The sequence below is a fragment of the Patiria miniata genome, unplaced genomic scaffold (assembly GCF_015706575.1).
Source record: "Patiria miniata isolate m_02_andy unplaced genomic scaffold, ASM1570657v1 HiC_scaffold_3, whole genome shotgun sequence".
Lineage (NCBI taxonomy): Eukaryota > Metazoa > Echinodermata > Asteroidea > Valvatida > Asterinidae > Patiria > Patiria miniata.
Window position 1 is genome coordinate 15,860,047 of NW_024037069.1, and position 26,527 is coordinate 15,886,573.

General features: G+C 42.2%; 1 protein-coding gene across 5 annotated transcripts in view; it reads left to right on the forward strand.

Annotated features, from left to right (window-relative positions):
- The first annotated feature begins 5,393 nt into the window (after positions 1-5,393).
- Positions 5,394-26,527, forward strand: part of LOC119738050 (trichohyalin-like) — a 70,829-nt gene continuing 49,695 nt past the window's right edge. For all 5 annotated transcript variants that reach the window (XM_038212771.1, XM_038212773.1, XM_038212772.1 and 2 more), the window contains exons 1-17: positions 5,394-5,534; positions 6,594-6,765; positions 7,967-8,170; positions 9,355-9,549; positions 10,104-10,192; positions 11,029-11,198; positions 12,329-12,622; positions 14,418-14,658; positions 15,459-15,642; positions 16,596-16,804; positions 17,577-17,700; positions 18,519-18,676; positions 19,421-19,592; positions 20,398-20,527; positions 21,612-21,864; positions 22,425-22,549; positions 24,489-24,692. In XM_038212771.1, coding sequence (XP_038068699.1) covers positions 6,616-6,765; positions 7,967-8,170; positions 9,355-9,549; positions 10,104-10,192; positions 11,029-11,198; positions 12,329-12,622; positions 14,418-14,658; positions 15,459-15,642; positions 16,596-16,804; positions 17,577-17,700; positions 18,519-18,676; positions 19,421-19,592; positions 20,398-20,527; positions 21,612-21,864; positions 22,425-22,549; positions 24,489-24,692 — 2,902 coding nt within the window. In that variant the 5' untranslated portion in view covers positions 5,394-5,534; positions 6,594-6,615. The remainder of the gene's footprint in view (positions 5,535-6,593; positions 6,766-7,966; positions 8,171-9,354; positions 9,550-10,103; positions 10,193-11,028; positions 11,199-12,328; positions 12,623-14,417; positions 14,659-15,458; positions 15,643-16,595; positions 16,805-17,576; positions 17,701-18,518; positions 18,677-19,420; positions 19,593-20,397; positions 20,528-21,611; positions 21,865-22,424; positions 22,550-24,488; positions 24,693-26,527) is intronic.

Genomic DNA, 26,527 nt, shown 5'->3' on the forward strand with positions numbered 1-26,527 from the left:
ACAACTTAAAAATGGGCGCACGAGCTGAGATACCTGGCACTATGACAAATGCATTTAATTTTAAGTTGATTCACAAACCAAGTTCACTTTTTCATGAGACTTTTGCACTCATTATTTGCTCAATAAATAAAAGAACAGGGGCGTAGCACGGTCAGTTTTAATTGGGGGGGGGACATTTCTTTAAAAGTTCAGACAGGTTTTTTTCTCCGGACACTTAGCCTCTATAAAATTTCGCTCGTACCCCCCGCCCTGCAAACAGTTTGCAGGGCGGGGGGTACGAGCGAACTGTAAAATCAAAAAGTGTCGGGGGGGGGGGGGGCTGGTACCCTCTGTCGATGGGGCGCTGTTCATTATGTACATGTACACACTTGTGGGCAATATATGGCGCTTGTCATGCGCGGAATTATTGATAAGACGGCCGATGGCGCTGGCACAAAAAAGGGCACGACTTTTTTTTTTAAAGGGATTTTTTTTGGGGGGAAAGGGGCACTTGTTCAGAAAAAAAGGGAACTTGTTAAGAAAAGAAGGGCACTCTTTACAAATATTGGGGGGGGGGTTGAAAAAATGCATTTGAATGGAAAAGGGCAGTCTACGCCTATGAACTATTAGTTCCGACAAGATTCGAATTTCTGATTAGATCACCGTCCGCTTCTTTCTTGTCAATTTTAGAATTCCATAATATAACATAAAGCATACGGTGTAGCCTAAACGCAATTTCTTTACTGGTAATGAGACTGCGTCATGGAGCACACCACCAAAACGCTGTAAATGACTGTGCGCCAACTCATTAATTTTGGAGTCATCTTTTTAGCTTTTGATTTTTTTAAGGGAAACTCATCGGGCTTTATAATAATTTAAACAAAAAAGAGCTTCCCCTTTGTCCTAGTCAGGGGCGGCGGAAGCGGGGGCAGGGGGCACCGTTCCCCCCCCCCCCATGCAGATTTTCCCAAGTGCCCCTTTTGCGGACCGTAAATGTGCCCCCTCGAGCATAAATGTGCCCCTCCAGATGAAAACAAAACTGGCTCTATTTCTGATACTTTGTTTTCAGTAACCATTTCCCAAAATGGTATAGAGAGTTCTGATTATGAACGAGAATATGAAAACCCAGTCCCCAAACCGTTACAATGCGCTCTGAAAATGGGCACATAAGGGTTTTGAAGAGTGCCCCTATTTTGGAAGATGGTACCAGCTTCCCCCCCCCCCCCCCCAACACTATTTGATTTTACGGAGGCCAAGTGTCCGGTGAAAAAAAGTGTCAACATTTCAGCACGGATGTGCCCAAAAAATGATACATACACTGCTGCGCCGACGGAAGATGCCTTTGACTGCATGAGCAAGTGCCCCTTTTGGGTGATGCCCCCCCCCCCCCCCGTTTGAAAACCGTTCCGCCGCCGCTGGTCCTCTTCTGAGTATCAGACGTTCCGTCTGAAGAGCCACATTTTTAGAGCCACACTTCTAAAAATGAGTCAAAAAGAAACTGACCGAATTATAAAGGGGAGGGGGGGGGGGCTCGTACCATACTTTCAATGGGGGCGCTGCTCCAATCCGATGATTATTAACGCTATATTACAGAATAGTGTACCTATACCCCCGTATAAACCCAGCAGGCTCTGTCCGTATTTTGTGCACAGTTGTATTTTTAATACCGGTATAATTGTTTTTGTTTGTCAGAGAGGGGAGGTAAAAAGTTTTTTTTATGAGTTTCTATGGAAAAATAAAATGTTGACAGAGCTGGGGGGGGGGGGCGCCTGGACTTGTTCCTCATACTCAAAACACAAAATCTCAAAGTAAATGTAAAATGTTGTGTTTCAGTCTTAATTTAAAATAATGATTAAAATCGCATTTGTATTTGAATGCTTGCGTGTAATCTGTAATTCTCACTCAGCTCATTAGCTTCCAATGGCATTCCACGGATAGCTGTAAAAATGGGTTCTTTTAGTGAAACGTGCATAACCAAACTGTAGCGTGGATTTCAGTAATTCTTTTTCTTTCTTTTTTCTTTTAGATGAGTAGAAGAACATGCTCGTTTAAGATACTTCATTGGCGTTCGAATTTGGTCTCTTCTTGAGAAAAGAAATCATTAATTCGGGTCACTTTCTTTTTGAGTCACGTCCACCCTGTACATTGCGTCTACACCGGTACCTTACACTAAAACCCTAGAAATTACTGAACCGACTTTCTCCCGTGGGAATGGTGTCCACCGCGAGGAGAAAGGTAGTTTGTTCAAACACCTTAATAGGGGAGTATGTATGGGGGACCCCCCCCCCGTGCACCCCCCCCCCCCGAACTAACTTTCACCAATGTTTTTGGTGCCTTTTAGGGTCCTAAAACACATTTTGGATGTTAACAGTAAAAAAAATCCGATGCGAAGGAGATATCCAAGATGGCGGCCAATATGGCCGCCAAAATCGGTAAAAACTGGGGAAAAAAGACATATATCAGCCAAATAATGTGATAAAAGCATAAATAACATGGTTAGTTATATGTTTTAGACCTTCAAGTGGCTATTATGCTTCAAATTCAAGATGGCGGCAAATTTGGTGGCCAATATGGCCGCCATATTGGTAAAAAATGGAAAAAGTCACATATCAGCCTAATAGTATGATAAAATCATAAATAAAATTGGTAAAATATGATTTTGATCCTCTCAAATTCATTTCAGGTATTTCTTTTTTGCTGTCATGCTTCAAATTGAAAATGGCGGCCAATATGGCGGCCAATATGGCCGCCTTGGTAAAAAGTTTTAAAAGGCATATATCAGCCAAATAATGTGATACAAGCATCAATGTATCAAGCCCGGGAAGCGGGCTTCATATCAATGGTTCATGGTTCTGTAGTTATTTAAAAAGTAGGTCGACTCGTGAATACAGTCTATCCAGGCACGGACGGTCAGCCTATTTTTTCCTACAAGGTTTTGGAAACAATTTACACACTGCTCGTAAACTTGGCAAGGTATACATATAATATCTGCAGCCAGCTTTCAATAAATGACGTTACTAACCTTGCTCACATAAAATGGATATGCTGAATCTTTTCATTTCCTGAATAACACAAATCTCCCATTTATATCGCACTTAGCGTAAAACACGAATCGATGCATTAATACCTCCCCAGAACTTAGTAGCGGGTAGGGTAAACTCTAGATCTACGAAGTGGTATATTCGGGTATTGCTGAAGTTTACTCCCTAAAAAAATTGTCAAGGTGCTATCAATGAGACGATCTAGTGTTTTTGGAACCAACGCACGATTTTAGTATATACTGCAGTGATTGCATGTTCAATCGTGTACGAATATTTTGTGTTAATTGATTAATTGAGGGCGCTATTCAGTTTGACAGTAGTTCGAACTTTGCACATAACTGTCTGGCTGCTTCGGCGACGTAGTTTGCCGAAACAGCTAGCTCTTTTTAATGACGTGTGTTCATGTTAGGATTAAATTGTTATGTTTTATTCTTTGGTTTTCATTTCCCTAACCTATTTTGGGTTAAGTAAGATTTGAGGTTTTGCATGGTGGAGGTACTAAATAATGAAAGGTTTGCGGAAACACCATGTGCGAATAATTTCTCAACTAAGAGAATGGTTCTGAAAAGAACCACAGGTATAAACTCGACGTTCCGGTCAGTATGCTCTGACCGTCTTCAGGAGAATGCCTAAAGTAAACTCTAAGAAGGAAAACACTAATGTAGCAGAAGCGGAAGCGATGAAGTGTGAAGTTGCATCCTGTGTGGATGCCAAGTAGCTGGGATCCTAGAGCAAGCTTACTGCCCACTGAAGTGGAACAGTAGGGTGGCAGTCTCAGTAGAAGGAGGACCTAGGGTATAGGAGACCCATCAGTCTAAGGTGAAGCTTAAGGACCTAGGGTATAGGAGACCCATCAGTCTTAAGGAGTGGGAGCCAGATGTCGTTGAGGTGAAACCCGTTGTCTTGCGGAACTGTGTTGTGCTTGCGGATCTCGATGGCTTCCCGTATGCGTCTTCCCGTGTGCTATTTTGGGTTCCCGAATCCCAACCCTGGAAAAAATAAAGCCTTTTTTGTAATTAATCGAATATGCGAACCCAAATTTATTTATACATTTTAGTCAGTGGAACTAGTACGTTTGTTGAGAATTTGCAAGTTTTACCAAACCCAACAATGGATCTGCTTAGCCTACAAAGCTGAGAAATATGTCAGCTTATGATATATCTTGGCCGAAAAGCAATAATTTGTGTAGTAACGTAAATGCGCCCAGCAGGCATCACTGCACTTTGTAAATGAGTCAGCGCTCTAATATAGCTCTATAATGATCTTGGCTGATAAACTTGCTATTTTTTTTTTAATGCAAAACAGGATATTTTCTGCGTTTATCAAATTGAACACATCAACTCCGTCACATTTTGCTCCGCGGGCCGAGTGTTGCAAACCAAGTCTCACTTTTTTGTGTGAAAACTGGAGAGTATAGTGGTGTTCCCTAACGTGGCGCACTTCGACGTTTACCCCGACTTTCCTCATGTAGTGTTGCCAAACTTCTTTGTTGACAAACTTCAAATTCATGCAGTGAAAAACTGGTACTTTTACCTTTATTAATGCTTGCTATTTAACCTCTGTGAACAATTTTGGTGTCATGAAATTTAATCCGAAATTCAAAAACGGTGGTGTCCAGAAATTGGGCACAAAATCGTCTGAGTGTTCCCTAGCATGGCGCACAGTTGAATAAATCTCGGAAAAATTCCGAGTCCAAATTAACATTTAAAAATTTCTGTAAAGTTGATAAATGTTGATAAATCAATATCATCTCTACTAACATACCCAACTAGAAGTTTGTCAGAAAATTATTTTCTTATTTTTGGGGGACATAAAGTTTTCAAAGGGTTCACTGTGCACTTTGAAATACAATCTGAAAATCACGCTGAAATAAGTTTTTCTTCTAACTTTGTAACGGGTAAATAAACTCGTGATTTATGAACGGGAGTGTTTAGAACTTGATGAAATTTCACTTTCTGTGAAATTTCAGTTAAAACTTTTGCTCTAGCTAGGCGCTACAGGCGAAAAATCAAAGTGCGCCACGTTAGGGTACATCAACAACATAAGAGAGTGCAAGACCTACAACAATTTCCCTACCCCTGTCAAACTGAAAAACCGATGTAATGATAACACCAAGATCGCCTCCGCCCCCCCCCCCCCCCCCCCCCTCCCCCCTCATCACGCGTCTGCAGGCCATGTCCAAATCGGGTATTTTTGTGGCTGCGGCTTAGGCTTCAGTTATGTCACAAGGAGAATACCCGACCGGTACCGTAGCCGTAGACCGACTACTGACAGGTTCATTAATAAATTTGTTTAACGTTGCCCGGTGAGGATGACGTCATCCACTTGTCCACACGTAAAATCCACTTACGTTGCGCTACGTGAAAATGTACGGCGTTGAGGGCTGGCCAACAACATACAGAACAGTACACACCTGATGATTAACGGTATATTCAATTCCGGGACATGTTCTTTACTCTTCTGAGGCCCTAGATCTTCAAGCAGTTTTGTTTAACGAAGTTATGATGTCCTGAGGTAAGTTGGCCAACTGAACGCTGAATTAAAATGCAAACGGCTCCAGTTAGTCTCCAGTCTTTTCCGAAAAATGGATTTGTTGTTCAGAACTTTACACTGACACTGACTGATGAGGAAGAATAGCCCAATCGGTGTAGACCAAGGACAGATAGTCTGTACATGAGCTTTAAAAAGGATAGCTCCGGACCATAGTCTGTGCGACACTTCCGGATCAATTTTTTGTCACCAATTCGGGAGTAATTGCAGAATACCCCGCCACTCGGAAATACACCCCTAAATTAGTAAAATCTCTGGCTACGCAGTTGGAATCACTAGAAAAGAAACAATTCAATTCTATTGCCAGCTACGCGGATACTGAGTGGGGATCCCCTTGAGAGCGAAGCAACACAAAAGGAATGGGGGTTGCTGGAAAAATTGTAAGTCCAAACCAACTATCTTGTTGCCGGCTACGTGGCTACAGAGTGGGAGTCCCCTTGATAATGCTTGAGAACGAAGCAACACAACAGGAATGGGAGTTGCTGAAAAAGTTCTAAGTCCAAACCAACTATCTTGTTCCCGTATTCGCCGAAAGATTTTTATCCCTTCTTGCAACAGTTGTGGATCACCCACGCACATAATGTAGTTTAGTGTGCAGTTTACATAGTCCGAGTAACTTGGACCCAACTTATCGCCTTTTTAACATTCGGACATGGTCTGGCAATGTCCGAATGTTAAAAAAGCGATAAGTTGGGTCCAAGTTACTCGGACTACAGTTTACACAATGAAGGCATTATGACACACGCTGCGCGCTCTGTGAACGATGAATTTGTTCATGTACCAGGTAGCGCAGCGTGCGTGATGCAGAACTGGCGAAAGTGATCTTATGGCTAATGATAGGTTACTGCTGGGAAAAATTTGTGATGACCATGGAATTCTTCCCCAGCTGTAACCCAATTTTTTTTTGGGGGGGGGGGATCTACATCATGTGCCTGACTCATTCAGTGTAGATTTGCTTTGAAATTGAAATTTAGTCCAATTTTAGCAATGGCATATTTTATTTCTCTGCCTTGATCTTTCCAGAGGACCATTGAAGTTGAACGCCATGGGGATGGAAGAAGAATTTGAGGCCATTTTTGACCTCCTCGACCCGACCTGCCAGGGTTTTGTGGATGCTGATCAGCTGCAAGAGTTCCATAAAGCATTCTACTACAAGTCCATCAATTCCGATCAAATAGAGGCAGCAATCAGTCAGGTAAAATTACATCCATGGATGTAAAATGTTGGTTGATCATGTTCTTCAATAGCCCAAGTAACTACGGTAGGACCCTAAAAATATCTTTTTTTAACTTTTTGAACATAATTATGATGTAGCTACTTTCAGACAGAGTCTGTATCCATTTCATTGAGATGTTTACCCCAACTGGTCCTAACAAAGTCCGAAAATTTGGGACTCTCAATACTGTGTATGATAGTCCCAAAACTTAAGGTATTGAAAACATGCAATACAAGAAAATAGACTGGCACCTGAAACAACCAGTCCAACACCGCTTCAGTACTGTGTCAATCAACTGTACCAAGAGAAACATGTGGCATGAACCGGGAACTAGTCTCTATTTACTACACATTTCTCCATAGTCAGCCGCCAGACTAATAACACTGAATGAAGAGGTCAATTTTTTCAAACAGTTGGACCATGGTTGGACATGTACCAGTCTAGTCTTTAGCCTCATTTTTAAATCACTTGACTTCCATCTCATGTGCAAAATATTGAAGAAATGTCTCCCTTAAAAATTGAATTGATCGGCAAGTCTGCAAACTTGGTTAGTGAAATACTGAGGACTTTTTCTTTGCACAATGACAATTTTGGAGAAATTTGCTGGCAAAAGATTGAGTAAAGTTGGCCTGATTTAGTTGTGCACGTTTCAGAGCACTCCAAGTTTCAGTCTGGGTCCTAACTAATACTGTAGTTAGGATTGTCCCAACTATGGTTGGGTCTAGACCCAGTAAAGGGAACACTAGAAAACTCCTTTTTTTTAAATTTTGTCTTTGGTCAGTCGTACTAGCACCCCAGTGACGGCAAATCAAAATAACTGTGAGTTTAACACCAAGCCCCCAAAAAGTTGCCAAACTCACGACAAAGACTTGGCAAAAATACCTTACAAGGCACCTACTTGCTTCTCAACATGTCAAAAACGAACCACTGGGGCTTCAATGGTACTCACGATAATTTTTTGAGCTGTAAACTGTTGGAATTTGGTCAGTTTCCACAGTTATGCCCCAAACAGCGTTTGCTTATTCCAATGGCAAAGTTTGTTTGAAAAGGTGATACAACAATGTCTCCTGGCTTGCACTGAGCATTAAGTTGAAATGCATGTTTGCACTGCTTGATTCTCTGTGATACACTTGAGAAAGACAATTGCTCACACTTTGCACCCACACGCCTTACTTCCCAGGTGTGCAATGGAGGAAACCGATGCCCCAAGTTCTGTTTCTTGGACGTCTTGCTGGAGTTGGAGCGACGTCGGACCATTGAGGACCGGGCCTGGTGGGACTTCCAGGCTCTAGACAGCCGCGGGACTCACCGCATCTCGCCACGCGAAGCTCTGATCCTGATGAAGGCTACGCACCAGGAACACTTCACCATACAGACTTGGCAGGTAGGGGCTTATAACGATGACCCCTTTTCACATTATGATAGATGTGGGTGATGCGGAAAGGTATTGGGCTCCATTCATCATTCTTGGCGACGATATTGTGTGTTAGTGTTAGCAAAGCAGGCCATCACTAACAGCGTCTGAATAAATCCCCGTCATCTGATTGGCGGGGGGCTGATCAAGTTTCATTTAATTATTCGTCCTGACCCCCAGTCCGGCCGCACCACAAAAATAGAAGTTCCATTCCACGGTCATTAGAAATTCTAATGCATGGTTACACTAGTTACAAATTAGATAGCAAGAATTTATTCAGGCGTTTCTTAAACAAATAATGAATGTTTCACATTTGTGCGATGGAAAGAATAATTTTATTTGGTGACAGATGGAGTGTTCCATTACACTCGGAACATTCTATCTGTCACCTCATGAAATTATTCTCACCATTGCACTCATACACATTCATTATTTGTGTACTGGTGTCAGACAGCATCCAATCCTGTCTGCCTTGAAAAGTACCCACTTTTTTCAGATGATATCAAGCCAGGCCACTTCCCCCACTTCAACTTTTTGAAAAATTTGTCGGAAACCAGAAAAAAATTCTGGCAACTTGTCTAATTGTAGTGATTTTGTGCAACTCAGATTGGTCTAAATTCGTTTCGGAATACGTGTAAAGGGTAAAGTTTAATCACAAGTTAACAAGATATGTGTAATAATTTGCCAATTCTTCATGCTTCTGGTACCTGAAACAGTCAATCTTCTTTTTCTTAGTTCTTTCTAGTCATGTGGACACGTGTGGTCTAGAGGTGGAGCACAGGATTCGTGATTGAGAGGTTGTGGGTTCGAGCCCCGCCATGGCCATGCGTGTTGTGCCCTTGAGTAAGGCGCTTTACCTCAATTACTCCTCTCAACCCAAGTGTTAAATGGGTACCGACATATTCAATGCTGGGAAGGTAACAGACTCGCTGTGAAGGAGGTGTGGCGATCCCCCCACAGCAGCATATGAGTCTGGCCCAATCACTTATGAATGAGAGATGGGCACTCCGTTCCTGTGAACACAGGTTCGTCCCCCTTTACCTTTACCTTTTAGTCAAGCATTGCCATACAGTTTTTTATGGCTAGTGCTGCCATGTCGTGTTATTGTAATATGATTATTGATACATCAGTGACTTGTACCATCTCTCCGGCAGGCATTTCTGGATTCCCGCTGCGTGCCTGCCAATGAGGGCGTACCCTTCAACGAGATCCGGATGTGGCTGTGCAACCCCCCGCTGCAAGAAGGGGAGGAGTGGGCGGCGAGGGACATCGTGATCGCTGGAGAGCAACTTGACCGTGAAAAACGCAAAGTGGATTATCAGGAGCACAAGGAGTTCTTGGTTCTACAGGTAAAATGGCGCCCGGTCCTTTTGCATTTAATGCAGGATGTTGCATTACAGTTAAGTTCAGGCATTGTCACAGTCAAGTTAAGTCTGTCACAAGCCAATCAGGTTGGCGTTGATCTCCGGTTCAGTAGCATGAAACAACTGAAAAAAAATTCCATCCCCCCTGGATGGGATGGCAATCGGGCGCAGGTTAGTCCCCAGCTATTGCTGTTACTCATTGATACCCCTTGCAAGTGGAGAAAGGCAAGTTGGGATGAAATGGCTTGCCCAAGGACACAACACACGGCCAGCAGTATTGTGATTGTGCAGGATTCAGAAAAGTTCTATTAAAAAAAGGTCAAGGTAGTAAACATAGCACATTGAGGTGATGTAGCATGTTAAGGTAAAGAATTGCATGGCCAATTTTCATAAACTGTAGTATCTTCGCAGTAGCAGGATGATGCCCTCACATATCGTTTACATCTGTCTTTTTGGCAGCTGCGTGTCAAAATTACAGATGTAGCGAATAGAAAACTTTTTTTTGAGGTTCTAAAATGTGCATGTACTTCTCGTTATAGGAGGATGAGTTTTCACAGACCTTGGAAGCACAGGACAGACACCAGTATCACGTCAAGTTCCGCAGTAAGGCAAGACGCAAGCTCAACCGGTGAGTATTCCTCGGACGGAAAAACAAGAACCGGTTTTGAACTTCCTTGGTTTGTTTTTGGAGGGGTGTTTGTTCTTGTAGTGGCTGTTAAAAGGCACTTGCGTTAGATTCTGTTAAAGTCTGTTAAAACACTACTGAGATAAACAGCTGGCCGGATGGGGGCAATTCAGGTCTTTCATAATTTCAAACGTAACTTTTTGCCTTTCACGGTCATCGTTTCTGTTATTCCAACTTTGATGCTATGGGCTCTGTGCGCAGTGGATGGGACACACCGGGTGTGCGTATGGCGCGAAAAAAATGCACGACTAAATTTATTCTGAATGTGCACAAAGCGATAGGGTCTTCACATGAGCCTCAGGCTCCATCAGCAACGCAACCTAATATCTCTCCAAGTGGTCTCCCCCAACTCTCCTTTTCTTACTTGGTTGGCTCTTGGTTGGTTCTTCTCCTAAGGACTTCCACAAGGGAGTATAACTAGGAGGCCAGAAACACCGGGGCAAACCCCTTTCTCTTAGCGATAAGTGTTACTGGGTTCTTTTACGTGCGTTAGGCCTTATACAACACACGGGACCTCCGGCTTAACGTCCCATCCGAAGGACGGAGCAATAATGGTTAAGTGCCTTGCTTAAGGGCACAAGTGTTCGCCGGCGGGCTCGAACCCACGTCACTGTTGCCTCTGAAACACCAGAGCATGAGTCCGGTGCTCTTAACCGCTAGGCCATGACACTCCACTACCGTTGAGGTTGAGGGGGAACTTGCATATGGAGCCCATTTTTCGTTTTCATAAACAAGGAATGACTAACAGTTTCTTGTCTTACAAATGGTCTTCATCACAGATGGGTCAATCTGGGAGTGGAGGCGCTGATCTTCGACGATGGCAAGGACTATGAGGTGGACTACAAGATGCGGAATCGCGTCACCGTCCAAGACCTGCTGGAGGCCCTGGAACAGAAATACGACATCCTCAGAGAGAAGCTGGTATGGGAAGCTGTCAAGAAGCATGTTGGTAAGCTGGGCTGATCTTTGACATCACAAGTATTTTGCCTCTGAAAATGCCATGCAGTTTGAAATATTTAAGAGTTCTCTGTTTCATTGTAATCTCTTGGAAGCCCCATCGGCCATGAAGTCTATTATTATCTGTGTGGGGATCAGCTCACTTGGGCAGCTAAAATTAAACTTCATAAAAAAAAATTTGACATACAGGGACTTGGGCAAAAATCTATGCTTATTTTTCTTTAAAGCCAGTATAAATTTTCCTGAAATTGATTTCTCCCTGTTAATGAATTATGACAAAAATTGGTACTTCTGAAGAGAAAAGCACCCCATTGAACCTAAACTCCATCTGTTTTTTCAAAAATATATGTTAATTATTTACTGCTGATGCAGACTTAATCCTAGTTGAAATGTAAGCTGTATGCTACTTAATCATTAAAAACATTCCATTGTATTTGGTGTTTTTTTGTTGATGAGTTTTAATTTTTTTGGTTTTTCAGTGGCTCATTTGAATGTCGTTATTTGTTAATGCTTGGAAATATGCAGTCCAATTTGAAAATTAATTTAAAAAAAATAATTGGTCTTCCCTTTTTTCCGGAGCCTCGTCATTCAAAACACCAAATGTTACTTGTTGCGAAACCGATGCCAGAAAATTAGCAGTTCAGTTTGTTAGGCCAAAAAAAAAAAGTCTCCGGTTTCTGGTATGCGCGCGCGTCGCCGTAGCCATGCGCGTCGGCAAAATGAAAAAGGTTTTTTTCAATGAAAGATGATGTCTCAAAACCGCCAAACTCACTGGTTTGACTGGAATCCTGCTGCTGCACAATTTAAACGTGTTTTTAGATTGGGTTATGGTCGAGAATAAGCTTTATGTGGCCTCTCTGGACTCCCGTATATTTGCACCATGTTTGCACTAAGTTTAGTCGGGCACCATTTGCAGTCATCAGCACACATTTGAAGCAAAACAATCAGGTAAAAAAAAAAAAAAAGCCGCGTCGCCGCACCGCATTTTGGGCAAGCTCCATACCAGAAACCGGAGACTTTTTTTTTTTGGCCTTATGGTATTTTTTTTAGAGTTGGCATACCTTAAATGAAGCGATTTCTGAAATATCACTGCTTTCCCCTTTATCTCCTTGATTATCTCAGGGGATCCCATCTGGGCCTCCATGTCGGAAGGCGAACAGCAGGAGCAAGTTCTGCGGGTCCAGATGAAAGAACACCGGCTGCGACGTAGCAACGACCTGGACCAAATCGCGCGCCTGGTGGTCGCCTACCAGCACTACGACTCGCGCCTGGTGGCCATGATGGGGTGGCTGCGCAGCGAGTTTGAGCGTCGGTCCATGGACCATCAGAGCAAAGTGGCCGTGCTGAGGGACGAGGGGAAGACGGAGGATCAGATCTACGAGATATTCGCCAACGAGTACGCGCAGACAGTGCAAGGTAAAAGAATCAATGAACCACAGTTTTTGGCTCAATTTAGTTGTGAAAGTCCTGAAATTTTAGAGCGTGTGCCTGAAGTGACATCACATGGACAAGCGCCCTCAGTAGTCAGGAAATAGCATAATGACAGTGATAGTAAATAGTGAAAAAAGTGATCTCTAAGGGCGTCTACTTATTTTCAAACAGACCAGTGGAATTGATATTTGGGCATTTTCACACTATTGGCGTACAATCGACTGCAAATTTGGGATTAGAGAGGGGGGGGGGGCACTGGAGGGTACAGCAAAGCAAGATATTTTGTTCAGTTGTTTCCTGTGCATTCCTGAGACCATAGTGACCATGTGTAAAAACTATATAGAAAACCTTCTCCGTACTTTAGAAATTGCAGGGGTCATCGTAAAAATTACGTACATAACAAAAGACAGAATTTTTGCTACAAATTGACACAACATTAATTATCATGTGCATGAGTTCACCCAAATGTCATCTCATTCATATATATAACCCATTTAGGAGTGCTAACCGCCACAATGAACACAATTGTGTTGGTCTTATAGGTAACGTACGCAACGTGGACAGAAATGTTGTGACATTTTTCTGTCCATGTTACGTACGTAATATTCTGAACATGATACCCTGTGACATCTGAAACACACAGTAGATTGTCTTGGTTTTTACAGGTAACAATGCTGTAGGGATAAGAATGAAAAGGCACAATATTTGAGAAAGACATTTATTGTAATTATAACTTTCTATCAATATTAACAAACTTTCTGTCCATGTTACGTACGTAGCACTGTGAGCATAAATATCTCATCAAATTCGCCTGGAAAGTCTTAAATTCTTTAAAAGCGCAATCCTCAACAATGGGGTGGGAATGTACAAGTGGAAAAGAGGACAAACAACTTGATATTACTATCCTGCTTCATTTCCCAATCCCATGTCACACTCTTGTACCCCTTTAGTGTGGAAAGGCCCACTTGCCCAAAAGATGGTTCAGACTTAAAGGGAATGTACACCATTGGCTTTTGCTGTAATTTTCAGAAATGAACTATTTGAGGGGTTAGTATAATAGATCAAATATTGTTACACTGATGTTTGAAGCTTTGTTTGAAGCTTCAAAAATGCTGGAAAAACCAAGAAAAACACAAATGTTCAAGTAGTCTGGTTCCCTGACTCCACTAAAGATGAAATGGATCAATTTATAGATGCCGGAAAGGGCATGTAAGGTAAGGGAATCAGTCTAGCTGGTCTGCACCCATTCATGAACATGAAACCAATAGCAAACAAAATTTCGACTGAAAAAAAATGGTAAATTTGGAGCAGTAGTTGAAAAGTAGTTAGGTTTTTCCAACGGTGGTCAGCCGACCACTGTTGGAAATGTATACAAAATACCACTTTTCTTGAAAATGACTTCACACCAGGTGCCATAATTTTACAGGATGCTTTAGACTGTCATTTATCTACATCCTAGTAAGGTATTTTGTACATATTTGATAGTTTTGTTTTTCGATGTTTGCAAATGTTGTTTATTCCCTTTAAATTCACAGCATTGACCTTTTTTATTAGCATCTTTAAATGGTAACCAGGTAACAACAGTCAAAAGGGCTTTTATTTTAAAAAAATATCTCCCCTCCCTGCATAGTTTCAATAGAGTTCTGATGAGTTAAAGGGAAATATGACCGTGGAAATATTTCATTTCCGCTACTTTCTATGTGTTCTGTCTATATTTCTATCACACTGTTTTAATCAAACAGTTTAATTTGAAATGCTAATATTTTACTGACTTTTTCAGGGGTGACTACCTGCGGACAGCTCCTCGTTGATCTCCACAAGCGCCACATGAAGGAGCGCGAGTTTCTCCTCTCGGTACTCAAGATGGGAAACCGGAGGGCACTGACCTCGGCCGAGATGATCACTGAGTACGCGTCGCTCGCCGCTCAGCAGCTCATAGCTTCCTACGAGGGCGAGTCCTTTGAGTATTCAGCAATGGCCACTGGACTGGCTGAGCGACCACAGCAGTTCATGAGCCCCGGGTGAGTTGTTATCAAGTGTCCGGGGAGAGCTTCAATTTTGGGCCAATTTTTTGAGTTCCTTTAATTGTCAGTGGAAAAGTTGTGCTATAACTATTCCAGTCTTTTCCAAAAAAGTTGTTATAATGTTGTGTCTTTTTCGCAGCCTGGGCATGACAACTTCAAGTTCAGCTACAACAGAGTGCATGTTCTCAAGCTCAGCTGTGTTGCATTCTGTTGCATTTAGCAGGGTTCTCATTTCAGCTGTGTTGCATTCTGTGTTGCATTTAGCAGGGTTCTCATGTCAGCTGTGTTGCATTCTGTGTTGCATTTAGCAGGGTTCTCATTTCAGCTGTGTTGCATTCTGTGCTGCATTTAGCAGGGTTCTCATTTCAGCTGCGTTGCATTCTGTGTTGCATTTAGCAGGGTTCTCATTTCAGCTGTGTTGCATTCTGTGTTGCATTTAGCAGGGTTCTCATTTCAGCTGTGTTGCGTTCTGTGTTGCATTTAGCAGGGTTCTCATTTCAGCTGTGTTACATTCTGTGTTGCATTTAGCAGGGTTCTCATTTCAGCTGTGTTGCATTCTGTGTTGCATTTAGCAGGGTTCTCATTTCAGCTGTCTTGTATTGTGTTGCATTTAGCAGGGTTCTCATTTCAGCTGTGTTGCATTCTGTGTTGCATTTAGCAGGGTTCTCATTTCAGCTGTGTTGCGTTCTGTGTTGCATTTAGCAGGGTTCTCATTTCAGCTGTGTTGCCTTTTGTCGCATTTAACAGGGTGCCGAGAGAAAACCCGATGGGTTTAAGTTTGGACTGTTCTCTTTCAGGTTTGACAGTGACCGAGACCTGGGCGAGTTGCTGGCCCTGGAGCGACTGCATCAGATGAAAGGTCGTCGACCTCCCAAGGTGACGGACGAGGACGGTCACTTGATCGGCAAGAACCGTGGCATCGTGGCCTGGCAGGTGGAGGTGGTCCGACAACTCCTGAAGAAGCACAGCCATGAACGAGAGGTATAAGCCAAGGAGATAATCATGTGAATATGGGAGACTCTCACTGCCGTGCACCAGCAACAGTTTGCCTGCACGAGGCCATGGCTCAAAAGTTACAATCGACCTCCTTTCATGCATTTATTCCCTGATGAATCCATTAAAAATCATAGAGTGCTTGGGCAGTTTGGGCGGTACAGGGAGTAACAGGCAGGGAGGTTTGGGGCAATACAAGGGCAATCATGAGATTTACAGATTTTTTGTCTAAAGTTAGATCTTTTGAATCTGAGAGAGAGGTATCAGACCTGGAAGAAATGCATCTCTCTGATCTTTCATCTTATTTTCAGACGTTTTCAAATTGACAATCTCATCCTTATAGTGGTTAAAATACACTATCCTGGAGGATATTATCGTAAATCTTCACGGGTTAAGTACAGTGTCACACAAACACAAAAGCTTTTGACAACTTGTAAATAAATTCATCATTTTTCGCACACAAAATATTCCAACTAAAGTCACTGCACATCCAAAACCCTAACAAAAGTCATGCCCTTGTGCAAATGTGATATCGTAAAGTTTTCAAATTTGAAAGTGTAGTTTCAAAATGCTCTCATTTTAACTAGAATTTATTTCCTTGGTTGAAATTCAGACTTAATATCCCTTTTTTAAAACTTTGTGACGGATCAACCCACCTTGAAAATTCCTAGTTTTTGAGTAAAATCCATATAGGTGAAAACCTTGTGGAGACGTATTCATCTATAGAAATTGCCCTGTGGAGACGTATACAATCTTTTGTTCCCTATTGTGTGCATGTCTCCAGAGGGCACGGTGTATCAGATCACTGTATTGGGATTTTCTCCTAAAGAGAGTGCCACCATGTGGTCTCTTGAGAGGTTGGTTCATTTGATTATTAATTTTCCACTAGGTTATGAGTTCATTGGTTCTGCTCATTTGATTCTTTCTCAATTGTCCGCCAGGTCATGATATACCTCCTTCAAGGCAAAGAGAGCGGCACCTGGCTCTCCGTGGCCCGGCGGAAGAGCCAGGAGCAGCGTGAGGACAGGCTGAAGGAGCTACGCATGCAGCGCTCCAACTGGCGCCAGGGTCCCTCGGAGCACCTGGTGTCCAAGCGGACCATCCATATCAAGATATTGCTGGAAGGTGCAGGTCTCTATCATGAGAATAGGTACGCCATGCTTGAATCAGGGCCCACTGTAAAAAACTGAGTGCAATAATGGTATAAAGTTTTCCACTTCACGAAAGCTTACAATATTGTTTAAGATGGGAGACCCTGTCATGGCAAAACAGTTTTTATATTTGACAACCTTTTCATGATGAAAAGCCGTTTAGCAATTCCGATCAAGAAAACTTACCCTCATCAAATGGACACTAGCCCACTATGGTTGGACTAGTCTGGTCAAATATTTGAGACCTGCCTGCCATAGTTGGTTGCATCAAGGGTTACGCATTATTGAACGTACTGCAGGGACCCAGGATTAGGAGATTTTGTGAAGACGTTTGAAGTTCAACCAGGGATCATTCAGGCTTTTACTAAGTGTGCACAGGCGTAAGTCACACCACAAATTAATCACTGGTCTCCTAAATGGTCCTTGCTCAAACTTACTACATACTGTTGAGGTGGATGGAGAAAACCACAGAGTATATTAGTAAAGAGAATATATCTCTGGCCTATTTTGAGTATCCTTCTTGTACCCTTATAGCTTTCAGAATTTGCAACGTAAACAAGAAACAATCAGTTGAGTGAATGTTGTCCAAGTATATTGATTCTGTTCAAAACGTAGAGTTTCACATTATTGGAATTTGAATTTTCTAGATATTGGCCGTTAAAAATTATATCTCATTTTGCAATCGGATTGAGATTTTTTTTTCTCACAACTGCAATCTCGTTTCAAATTGCGACTGTGCATCAATCTTGATGTATCTGATTCTGTCTACAGACGTAATGAGATCCGTAACGGACACAACTTCACCAACAATCAAGTCTCCGCCTGCGTGCTGGCAGACCTGCAGCAGAGACAGGCCAAGGAGGTGGATAGAGTCGTGGTGGAGATGCAGACCATGGTAAGGGATACACACAGACCTCAAGACAATTCTAACGTCTGTTTGAGACTAGTGTTCAAGATCCCGTCGCCCTGAATCAAATAGAATTTGGAGCCACTTAGTTCCACCAAAATAGATTTTGGTTTTAGGTAGGCAGATTTCATGTACTGAAGCCCATCAACTTTTCCGGTTCACTGGATCACCGCAAAGTTACATGATGATCAGTCACATGATGACCAGTCACATGATGACCAGTCACATGATGACCAGTCACATGATGACAAAATGGCAGTCGTCAATTTTGAATAATGTGACTTCCTTTGTGATTCTGATTGGTTAAAATAAATATCGCGTCCAGTGAAATTGGAGTGCTGCCCGCACGCCTTTCCGGTGACACCGGATCCGGTGAAATTGGATGGAAAGAAATCAAACATGTTTGATTTTATCGGGTCGCCCGGCGTACGGTCAGATCGGTCCGATTTTTCAGCGCACACCTCTCCGATCTGTACATCCGATGCCCCGATGATCTGGTAAACCAGTAAAATTGGAAAGGTGTACTGCAACAGGCATATTTTCCAATGCCTAGACTGTGGAGTTGTTCAAAATGACTGTACCACACATATTTTTCATATGAGTCACTCCTAACTATTTCAGACGTTGATTGTCCTTATTTTTTGTTACAAAGCAATTTTTTGTGTAAATGATGTTGTGCTCAATTCCCCCCAAAAAATGCACATTTGATTGGCTTTTTATGCAGATAATGCCACCTGAATCAGGCATTCTGTGGTATTCCTACACTTTATTCCTTTTTTTGGGGTCTATTTAATTTACTTCGTCAGACTGCAGAGGTCCTGAAGGAGCTGTGGCGCCGAGAGCACCGGTCTCGGATTGAGGAATGGCTGGACAACGTGTCGGCCGTTATCTTGTCCACGATTGAAGTCAGTGAGGAAGACAAAGAACTGATAGACGCTCTGGAGGCAAAATATGATGTCTTGAGGTATGCAGAAAAAAAAGTGCAGTTCAGGATTTTGAATCAGTTTGCAGTGGATTCCCCTGTTTCATATGTCTATGATCCTCCTTTCTCTGTACAAACAAAAATGAGAACTTGGTGCCTATAAGTATGATGAAATAATAAACTATTATTCGCGTATTGACCAAGGATTGAGCGGACTTAATTTCTGTGTGAAACCATTTCTTTATGTCTTGTTATTGTGATCACCAAATTAGACTATTGTTGCTTTTATGTACGCACCAAGCATTGCTTTTGGAAAGGTGAATCAAAAAATGATCTGAGAAATATGAAGATGTTTTTATTTCTGTGTCCTGTCTGTTAGCCGTAGAGGGGTCTTACTGACCCACAGTATGCAAAGATTGTAAAGCGCTGTGCGCAGTAGGTAGTAGGAAAGCCTTCAAAGCTGTGATGGATGGCAACAACTGTGAGAAACATGCGCAGCCAACACCCAGTGCTGGGTCGGCACAATTATGACAACCGTACACAGCACAGGTCGTGACCATTACGCCATTTGATAAAGAAGTTGCGGTTATTTTACGTGAAAATTAGTCCTTTTGTCTAGTTTACCATGCATGGTGGGGATGCCAACCAAGAGCTTGCTTACTGCAATGGTGGCCAATCATAGAAAAACCATATGGTTGTGTGGTACTTTGACATCATACGATGGGAACCTATTCATTCCAGAAATATAGACCAATTTACTACTCATCTCTGCTCTGCTTTTGATAGAGAGAAGATTCTGACCGAGCAGCTGATGAGGGAGTTTGGTGAGGCCGAATGGCTCAGGATGTCGGAGCAGGAACGCCAACGTCTCCTGATGAAGAGAAAGATGGAAGAGAGACAGCTGAGGCGCGAAGGCAAGATGGATGAGCTAGCTCGCCTTATCAGCGGCGCTGACAAGGTTCGTTCATTTGGTTCTGTGTGTTCTTTTGATAATAATTATCACTTTATTTATTGATGTTAGCAATTTCACCTTTGGGATGACTTTCAGTGGGCCATCATTAAAAACATTAGATATACAAGGATCAAACTACATTAAGAAAACATAAATAATAGAAAAATACACTTAAAAGTTCATTTAAATAAACATGCGCCGTATTTGAAACCTTTCCGAGATTTTTATCATTCCGTTGCATCAGTGCAACAGGGTCGTATCTCCTAAAATGGCATGAATGACGCAAAACGCGAGTTTTAGAATGTCAAAAGGTCGTATCTCGCTTAAAATAACCCGGATGTACACGCAAAGTCAATCGACGTCGAGATACGACCTTGTAGCACGGAGCGTATTCGCGCGAGATACGACTTTGTTGCAGAATGGAGTTACGACCTTGTTGCACTGACGCGACGATTCATCAGTTATTAACATTTACAGAGATGACATGAGTCAAACAATCAGCCAATTTTAGACATTACTAATCATCAAACAAAAGTGTGTTTTTGAGTCAACAATCTTTCAGAGACCTTGCCACGGTTAATATTCTTAATTACATGTGAACTTAAATCATATTTGACATGAAAATAATGCAACTGTTGTTTATGTGCAAAATCAAGGCATTGGGAGTCTTTCTTCGTTTATAGACATCGATAACATTTGATGTTCTTTTATATTTAAATCCCATGTCAGTCAAAATCTATTTATAGTCTGGTGTTGTCGATGAAATCAAGGTTTAAATTTCATAAAATATCCATTTAATTTCTCATTTTAGGACAGCAAACGTCTGCAGAAGCTCATGGGCAAAAACCGCGAGGAATACGAGAAGCAGCTGGCTGCGCGTCTGGCCCGTAGGGAACGCCGCCGGGCCATGGGGCTAGACTCTGACGAATCGGATGAGTCAGGTTGGTTCACACTGCTACTAATGCATTATTTATACCTGCAAGAGAGCAAGTGCACATTAAAATGACAGCTATGTACGTGTATTGTGGGTCTCTGTTACTTTCGTTGCATTGTCAAAAGTATGGATATATTTGAATGGTAACACTATTTCTTTATCAAACACACAACATGGTTATTTGCTCCAATAAACAGAGTATTACAGGTGTTACAGGTGTAACAGGCAAACAGGTAACACGTACACCATTGGGGCATTTTACAGTGCACTTTGCTCAAAACACAGCTGGTTGTCTATGCAGTTTCCTGCTGTTGCTGCACGAGTGTACCTTGGAATACACAAGCTGACCGAACATTAAAAATGGAAGAATCAAGACAAAAAATTGAAAGTTAGGTCCAAAAAAAAAAGTCTCCGGTTTCTGGTATGGAGCTTGTCCAAAAAGTGGTGCGGCGACGCGTTTTTTTTTTTTTTTACCCGACTTTTTTGCTCCAAATGTCGGCTGATGACTGCAAATGGTGCCCGACTAAACTTAGTGCAAATATATGGGAGTCCAGAGAGGCCACATAAAGCTTATTCTTGATCATAACCCCATCTAAAAACACGTTGAAATTGCGCAGCAGCAGAATTCCAGTCAAACCAGTGAGTTTGGCGGTTTTGAGACATCATCTTTCATTGAAAAAAAAACTTTTTCATTTTGCCGACGCGCATGGCTACGGCGACGCGCGCGCATACCAGAAACCGGAGACTTAATTTTTTTGGCCTTATCCAAATTTGTGTTTGAATTTGAGCATATAAATTTCTTGTGATTATACATCACAAAAATGTGTTACCTCTTTTACCATGTCTCCTACCTGTCATTAGTGAATGACAAAAAGAACCACCCAATCGTACCGTCGGCTTCATCTCAGGTGCCTTTGTACCGCTCGAAAACAGCAGCCACAGTTGTATAATGTACAGGCAAGTTGCCCCTGGTCTTGTCTGAATGCCATTCATCCCCCTACAGGTGCACCAAAGACCATGGACCACATTGGGGCAGACAACAGTTGTAACGTGTCCTGAAAATGAAGGCTTGAAATGTTCTCTCTCCATAGATTCGGAGGATCCGGCAGGCGGCGGTGGCCACAACGTCCTGCGGGACCTCCAGTCCCGCTACGATGAAGACATGGACGCCCTGATGGCGTTGCTGCGTCGGCAGCAGAACGGCGAGCTGAGCGAGAGGGAGAGACAGGCGCTGCTGCTGCGACTGCGGAGGGAGAAGAGACGGGCCGCCATGGAGGACAACTTTGACGAGGCTGCATTGCTGCTTGGGCTGGCTGAGAGGAACCGACTCAACATGGAGGAAAGGTCAGTTGAATTTTTGTTTGTGTCAGTTGAGGTGAGTTTTGCAGATAGGAATCTTGCCCTTCATTCATGTTTTATTTACCCAACAGGATTCCCAGCCACTCTGGGAAGCAGGGAAAACGTTGACGATGAGTTTACATTGTCCCAGTCAGGGAAAACCCAGAGAATTGGGGAAAAACACCAAAAATCGGGGAAAATTCCGGGAATTTGAAAGTGACCGGGAAGGAAATGGTATTTGCCAGTTTGGCGTATGTGCCTCTTGTGCCACGTGTCCAAGTTGTGTCCACTGACTTGGTCGCTTTTTACTATTTTAGTGTTTATGCAGTGTGAATATTACACAACTCTCCAGACAATACCAATTGGCTGTGATACACTACTTCTCGACTTCCCCAGGAACCTTGATATAGTGACAATATTTCTCATGGAATTTTTTGGAAATTTCTCGGGGAAAACTCAGGGAATTTTGCTTTCACAAAAATTATATTAACAATTTACATAGATAATTTTAAAAAAAAAAATGTTGATGAATAAATAATTTGTTTGGGGTTCATTTCCTTTCGCAGGATGAAAGCTGATCGCGAGCGGCAGTTGCTTCTAGCGAAAGAACGCCTAGCCAACCGTCACCGCCGCAAAGCTGAAGGGAAAGGCGAGATGGAGGACCAGGAGGAACTGCCTGTACCTGCTGAAGGTGCATGAGTTTTGTCCAGTTTTAAAAACTTATATTAAGCAAAGTTTGCTTTTCCAGGTAATCTGGCCTTGCTTGCAAGTGATACACTTGAGATTGGGATAGTGAACATATTCATAGACTTTTCAGCCACCAGTGAAACCGTTTCAGTCCAGCACCCGATTTCATCAAACTCTTCGTAACTTACGATGCATCGCAGCGCTGCGATGCATCGTATCCCTACGATGCATCGCAGCCGCGACGCGTCCTGCGATCCATTTCACAAACCACGTCATAAGTGTGACGCGTCGTATGTGTATTTATAGCACAACTCGGTGACTGGTTTATGTATTTAGTCAGCGTATAGTAAATAGTCGTCTGATATTCAACAAAGAGTCGTCGGATCTCAGCTCGAAATTTGTTAAAATGTAAAACAAAATGGCGGTCCTGCGATTCAATTTTGAAGGAAAACAAGCTCTTAGTGGACTAGCTACTTTGAAATTTCAACTGCAGTATTCCAGGCTAATTCATAATTATTCAATGAATTTTCTATTTACAACTTTTCACACATTGCCTCGGTATTATAATCTCGTTTATGTGATGTTTATTGCATTAAACTGGCTAAGAAAGGGACTCTTCTTATTTTGCGATGACCACTGCGAGGTGTTTTAAGCCGTTGTCAAGGAACTTACGACGCGTTCAACACATTGGATGATACGACGCGTCACGAGTTGCGACGTGTTACACGTCGTAACTTGAGTTGCGACGCGTCGCAGCACTTCGTGAAATCTGGTGCAGCCAAGTTATTTTCCAAATTGACAATTTTACTCTATTTAAAGGCACAAAGGATCGAAATGCTAACTTGGATTAAGGATCGCACTGGTACCAAACACTCCGTGACATTATTCCGTCTGGCTTGCTGTCATGCAGAAGAAATCAAGAAATGTAGGTGATTGGCAACGATCAGTCAATTGACTGATGATTTGAAATAGAGAGTGACATTGACCAAATCGCGTTTCGTGATCAAGAGGTTATGCATGTTTTTAACTGTTCTCTTGAAAAGTGTGATATCCACTGAGCTGAAACTTCATCATGTTAGGTTTTGAACAGTCCTCTTTGGCTTTTGAGTGGTGGTGTTATTGGAAAACATTTGTTTGTTTTCATACAAACATTTATTTCAATATTGCTGACACAAAATGCACAATGAGTCTATTTAAAAATAACATTAATGAGAAACTGAGTAAGGAACAAATAATATTTATATAACCAACAAATAATGTAATAGTCCACAAAAACTACGACTCATTAACAAATAATAAATTATAAAAACAGCAATATGGTGGCATGCGCAGAAGCCGAAGGCTTATATTGCCATGCCAGTACAAACAAACACAAACAATTTACAAACATGAGTGGACAAACAAGAAACAAAGACAAGAACAATTATCTGAATTTTCTGCAGATTGTAAATGAAATAAAATGAAGTGTGCCTGCCTAACTTGGAGCGAAAAGAAGAAGACAAAAGAGCAGAAAACAGCATTTTGTTCATTTCCAATAACAACATCACTCAAAGTTCAAAGAAGAATTTTCAAAACCTGATCTGTTGAAGTTTCAGCTCAGTGGATATTGCAGTTTTAAAGTAAACAGTGAAAAACCATGCGTAACCTTTTGATAACAAAACACGATTCCAAAAATCAGTCAATTGGCTGATCATTGGAAATCACCTACATTTCTTGATTTCTTCGAAATGACAGCAAGCCAGACGGAATAATTTCACATGGTGTTTAGTACCAGTACGATCTTTAATCCAAGTAAGCTTTTTGATAATAATTTGGTGGGTTACTTTTGGGATAAATGCAAATGATCCTATATGCCTTTAACTTCAGAAAACACTGTTAGCTAGTAAGGGTGCTCCAAAATTTCCCCCTCAAAACATCATTCTTAATTTTGAATGTAATCGTAGGTGACATTGAAGGCTGGCGTGAGACCGTCTTGAAGGAACTGGACCGTAAGCACAACAAGGAGAGGGAACTGCTGCTGAGCATCTTGATTGACGAGGGAAGCGAGGAGCTGAGAGATGCGGCCGGTCAGATGGTACAGAAGGCCAGGCAGGAGAGACTGCAAGAACTCAAAGATGAAGCAGAACAACTCAACCCGGATAAGAAAGGTACGAGGGGGATAACCGCCATGCAGGGTGACTGTTTTAGCAGATTTTCAGCTAACATTGACAGATTTTTTGATAAAAATACGAGTTTGACAGAAAATTTGACAGATTGGATTTTTTTGGCAGATTTCTGGCAAAATTCAGCAAAAATTGGTTATTTGACAGAAAAACATAGCAAATTTGAAAACAAAATGGTACATTTGTTTTAAAAAGCTTAAATCTTTTCAAACAAACCCTTGCATAATGGGACAGGTTGGCTGGTCTAGGTGCTGAGGTCATGTCACTGGAACCAGACTTCGTCGTGAAACAACCATGTTTAGCCTGAAATGTATGCAAATATTTCATAACATGTTTATGGGACTATAGATGGTTTATAATGTAATTTGCACCTTAATTTAGGCAACACTACAAATCTGCATGTGATTTTAAGTGTTTATAGTGTATTTCGAGTAATTCTGGTGAATTTGGCAGATTTTTGATAAATCTGACAAATTTTTGAAGTGCATTTAGCAGAATTTGGCCATGACCTTACGGTCACCTCGCCGCCATATACCTGGCGCTCATGCCAAGACGCTACAAAGTGTGTGCATATTCAGAATGGAATTGGTCTTGTGCATCATGCGAACGTCATGCCAGGCCCATGCCAGCGCACCCACGTGTTTCGCACATTGAGCTCTGACCAGTGGTTATGAAGCCCATATACTGTTCATAGTGCAAGTGGAATAGCATATATCATTCACAAGTTGATACCAGGTGATATGCTATGTAATGGCTAGATTGGGTGGAGAATATGTGCAGAAAACAATACTTACAAAACGTATGTTCTAAGCAAAAAACAGGCGAGCGCCAGCCAATATTAATGTAAATTAAGCAGTCCCCAGTTTTGTACAGTGTAATTTGCCGACCAAAATTAGAAGCCATTTTTTTCAGTGGTGCCACACCCACAGGCATGCCGAACGCTTTCTGTAAGACGAGGTGCGCGCACATTTGGTAATCCTATTGGTCGAAGGAACCCAGAGTGCGTGCGTTTTACCTGAGCGCGACTCTTGCAAGCAGAAAATGGCTTTCGCCAAAGTAGTCTATTGGTTATTTTTTTATGAAGTCATCACAAGTCAAATCACAAGTCGTCCCAGCCCCGACTCCATGGGCGCGTGCGCGTTCCTTCACTAACCCCTGGCCGTGATGTACACGTTAACGATGCTGACTGGCTATTCAGACCGTACGGCGTGGGCATTGCACGCTGGGCGCGCCCATATATGCGCTCGCGTGCTTTGCATGTCACGCCACGTAAGAATATTCAAAACTGCGCGATGCCTGTACGATATGGATTATGGTAGCCTCGTTTTTCGCTAAAAATACCCCTGTATCTGCGGTTGTAAAGGGACGAAAGGGGTACGTACCTTTAATACAAATCTTTGCTAAATAACGCAAGGTCCAAACCTTATGTTTGAAAGCATTGATTCTTCAAAAATGCAACTTTCAACATTTCAAAGATGGCGTCGGCACATAAAACGGATAAACTGCAACCTAATTATAATGTGCCATATTTTGACACATTTAAATTACACAATTCCAGGGGTTAAGATCACGCAAGGCATGATGGGAAACAACATGGCGCAGCAAGATCTCGTACCCATGGGAACGAGGTTGAAGTCGTCCTGTCCCAGTCAAATGACAAGCTATCCTAGGCGTTGTTCATCCCACAATTGCTAGTCACACGGGCCAGCTGGTATTTAACTTGTGAATGACATCTGAAAGGACTTGAGCTTAATTACACCACTTGCTAATGGATTGCATTACCTTTCGAACAACTAAAAATATCACCACATGCTGAAAAC